The sequence below is a fragment of the Geospiza fortis genome, unplaced genomic scaffold (assembly GCF_000277835.1).
Source record: "Geospiza fortis unplaced genomic scaffold, GeoFor_1.0 scaffold327, whole genome shotgun sequence".
NCBI classification, from domain to species: domain Eukaryota; kingdom Metazoa; phylum Chordata; class Aves; order Passeriformes; family Thraupidae; genus Geospiza; species Geospiza fortis.
In genome coordinates, this window is record NW_005054410.1 from 2,311,243 (window position 1) to 2,315,255 (window position 4,013).

The following is a 4,013-nucleotide window of genomic DNA, read 5'->3' on the forward strand; positions in this document are numbered from 1 at the left end:
CCTCCCTGGGGACACCGGGCCGCTGGGATGGGCAGCTTCCCACCCGGCAGGCCCCGGAAAGAGAGCATCCACCACACTGCATCCAGGGCTCGGGCGGCTGATGAGTTCAGGTGGTGCCAGGCTCCCAGCGCCGCTGCCCGGGGAGATCTTTCTGAGGGGGCTGGCAGTGCAGAATAGAGGGTTGCGTGTTCTGGTTGTCATCAGAATAATGTGCACCTCAATAATATACCTGCACATTGCTGTGATACCATCCATGTTTTGAGTGGGTGTTCTCCCCTTGATAATTCTTAAGGACTTGCCCTCCAATGCGTATTTTATCCCAGCCAGGAGGATTGTCAATCCTGAATGAAAGTTTAGTGTTAGAACAGCGAGAAAAGTTGTGTGATTGTATCTAGAGCTTTAGCTTGTTCAAGAAGTTATGTGTTGTACAGAGTGTCCTTGCTCGAGGAAAAGCTGAGGTCTGAGGTCAACAATTGCTTTATGGGAGCCTTTTTGCCTCTCGGTAGAGGTAAACGAGCTGGCACTATCGGGTCACTACAGCTCAGCACGGAGCTTTTTGGATGTGGTTTGTCTTGGCAACTCGACTGTGTCACTCATGGCGCGTTGCTGAAATGTAATTAGGGTGTGTGGTTCCCGCTCCCTTGTTCGAGGGTGGGAAAAGGCAGGATTGCTTTGTAGTCCTTGTTCCTGGCTCCTCAGAGGGAGTCACCTTTCTCTCTGCTTTCTCCCTGCTCTTTCTGGGAAAAGCTCAGCAAAGAAAAAATGTCACATAACTGCAAACATGTAACCAAATCAACCAACAGTAATAGTGAATGCTCCTGGATTTAGGTTCTCCCACCAAGAATACAAGATATAGTAAAAAACTTTTTGTTTCTTTCTGGGCTAGCCTACTGACCAGAAGCCTTCAGTAAGGAGTATGTTTAGGAGGAAGGAAGAAGAAAAAAATATTGGAGTCTTGAGTAGAGAGTACTTTTTACTTTATGATGGTGTTTTTTGACAACTTTATAGTAAGCCAATACTAAGCAATGATCTTACTAAACATGGTGAGTTTACTCATTGACTGAAGAGACTTTTAGGTGTTTTGTTTATAGCTGCTGATTTCTTTGTTCTTCCTGAAAGGAGTCTGGAATGGCAGTTTATAACACTTCACCTACAGCAATGTCCTTGTCCTGGAACAGGAGAACTCACAGTATGAAATGTGGACCACCCAGTAAGTTATTCATGTTTGTACATAAAGTGACTTATCTTTTCCCTTATTTTCTGCATTGCTTAATCATTCATAGGAAGAAAAAAAATCCTAAAATAGCTAATAGAGGCCTTAATGATAATGAGGCTCTCCCTTGTTTGTTTTCAAAGGTACACAGGAGTATGGAAATTTTTCATGGAGTTTCACCTAGCTTTAAGTTTACACCTGGTTCTGATTTGATAATTTGAAAGACTGTTCCTAACTGCAGGTTTTATAATAAAGAGTTTTCAGAAAGGAAGTTTTCTCTTATAGTGGTATACCTAAAAATGTGGATTGATGTTCAGACACCATTAAATTGCATGTCCTGTACCTTTTTTGTGCTTGGAGAGTGTTTGTTTGTTTCTGCTGAGGTAACCTGCAGATGCTTTTTGTGTGTACCATCTATGGGTTAGCAGGCTAAGGCCCTTTTGGCAACCAGCTTGCAGTGGTGGGCATTTTCTTAAGGAATGTGCATATCTGGGTTTTTGTTTCATCTTATTTTCAGAAGTTAAGTGGACAGGCTTAAAATACCTTTGCTAAAGGGTAAAGTTTTTCTGTGTTAATTCTGAGAAGGGTCAGTGTCATGCTTGCCTTGTACAAAGGAGAAGAATGAGGCAAAATAACTCAGTGTAATTTTAGTTAGTTTTGCAGACTCTCTAGTTTCTCTGCAGTCAGCCTGATTGCATTGGATGTGGGACCTACATTATAGTGAATAGTCTCAATTTGCATCCCATAGCTTTATAGCCCCAAAGGCAAGATGATGTGTGGAATGGACTCATAAATTGTGACTAGAATTGTGTCATCTCCAAAAGCTTTTAATGTCTTCAGTGCACACTGTTTTCAGAACCTTTTGGGAAGTGTGTAGCTGAACATAGAGGAATGATAGAGTTTAGGGAAGCATAATATTGATCAAATAAAAATTATTACCTATGAATATCTCTCCAGTATATGAAAAAAAATCATAGCTATTGTATGATAAAATTGCTTTAGAAACCTAGAATTCTATACTGATAAAACTTCCTCTGTTTTTGAGGCTTGTACCATCTTATTGACCAAGAAGTTGTTTTGCCTTTTTTTTATACTAAATAAAGCAACTGACAAAGATAAAATAAGCAGATCATGTTGAGAAATTTGTTGTCATAATAATTGTTTGCTTCCCTGGGTTTAGTCTTTGCCTAGTGAAAATTTCTTTAATTAAAACTAGTAGATTTTCATTTTTGCTTCAGATCTGGAAAAAAGCTTCTGAGATGTGTTACTGTTTAAGCGTGCAATAAAAACTATGCACATAGACCCTTGGCAAGACTTCTATTAAAGAGCTTTTGCCAGGGGTTTACGTGCAAGCTTATTGCTTCTTAAATAGCCCTAATATTTAATAAATGGTAGAAGAAATGTGGAGCTAGGGAGAATAAAATGTTTCATGCTAACTCATCACATGGCCCAGATTCTAGAGGAGGATGCAGTTATGATGGCAAGAATTAGGTTTTTTTGCTCTCTGTAGATGCATCAGTATAAAGTTTTTGTTTTCTTTCTAATTTGCCTTTCTGTGAGGCAAAACTATTTAGTGTGGGTTTTCCATTTCTGATGTATTTGTTTTGGAAAGGCAATGTTGTTGAACACACACCTTAAAAATTATCAGTGATTGCTCATACTTGAAGGCAAATAAAATCAGCATTATTAAACTCTTTTAAACAGTGGAGTGCATGGGCTTGGAAGTTTCCTTTTAAAATCACAGTAAAGCATGTGGCAATTGGGGTCTATTGTCTGTGTGTGAAAGATGTATTAAAAAACAAAAGAATAACCTGATCTGTTTTGTACAGTGCTGCTAATACTTAGAAAAATAGTTTTCCTTTTGGTTTCTCCAATTTAAAGAGAGATGAGAGCTGTGATAACTCTGCCCATGGAATGGGATTTGCAGACACCTGGGTATATATGAAATAATAAACCTTTGTTTACAAACCTGAACTAATGTGACAACAAAACCCAAACCAAAACAGCCAGGTAGGCTGTCAGCTGCTTTCTCTACTTTAGCGATGTGTCTAAGAAAATTATTCTTTGAAATCCTTGTAGAACTGTGATTATAATGAAATTATATTTCAGTAATTTCTTCCTGCAATACCAGTTTTTCTTGCATTCTGTAAATGTATAAAAAGATAAACCAATGTGTTTTATGTGGAATAACTTTTGCCAAGAGATCTCTTTACCTTTGTGTTATATTAGTCAATTGAAAGCATTTCAGAAAGTGACGTTGTGACTTATCTGTCAATGGAACAAAAAATTTGCTGTAGCACAAGCAAATGCTAAGAGAAGTTCTGTGTTAGTTTCTTGTAGCCAGGGAACATAGGATTTGAAATGTGTATCAGAATAATTGAAGTTAACATGTAGTTTATGTAGCTGTTCAACTTTTAACTTCCTTCCACACAAATCTTATTCATGCAAAATTTAAAAAATAACAAACTTTTTTTTTTTTAAAGCCCTAAGCCTCAAACAGGAAACTTGTGAGCTAAAGCATATTAAGAACCTGGAACAGGGAAACCAAATTATTTTGGAAGTCTTCAGGCTACTGCTGAGGATTTCTAACATTCTAAGCATTACAGATTTTCTTGTATTGAAATGCTGTAGCAGGCTTAAGTCATGGAAGTCACAGGAGATGTTTATCCCTTACAATGTGTGCTTGAGACCTGATTTCAGGAGGTGTACCAGAACAGAAAATATGCAGCTAACTGGAAGGCCCTTAAAATTGAAGTGTTAAAATCTCATTCACCTCAGAATCCCAGAGAGGAAAATTTTA

The 4,013-nt window shown here is 38.2% G+C and overlaps 1 protein-coding gene across 1 annotated transcript in view; it reads left to right on the plus strand.

Annotated features, from left to right (window-relative positions):
* OTOG (otogelin) overlaps positions 1 to 4,013 on the plus strand; it is a 94,047-nt gene that overhangs the window by 1,082 nt on the left and 88,952 nt on the right. The window contains exon 2 of the mRNA XM_014309185.2: positions 1,120 to 1,210. Coding sequence (XP_014164660.2) covers positions 1,120 to 1,210 — 91 coding nt within the window. The remainder of the gene's footprint in view (positions 1 to 1,119; positions 1,211 to 4,013) is intronic.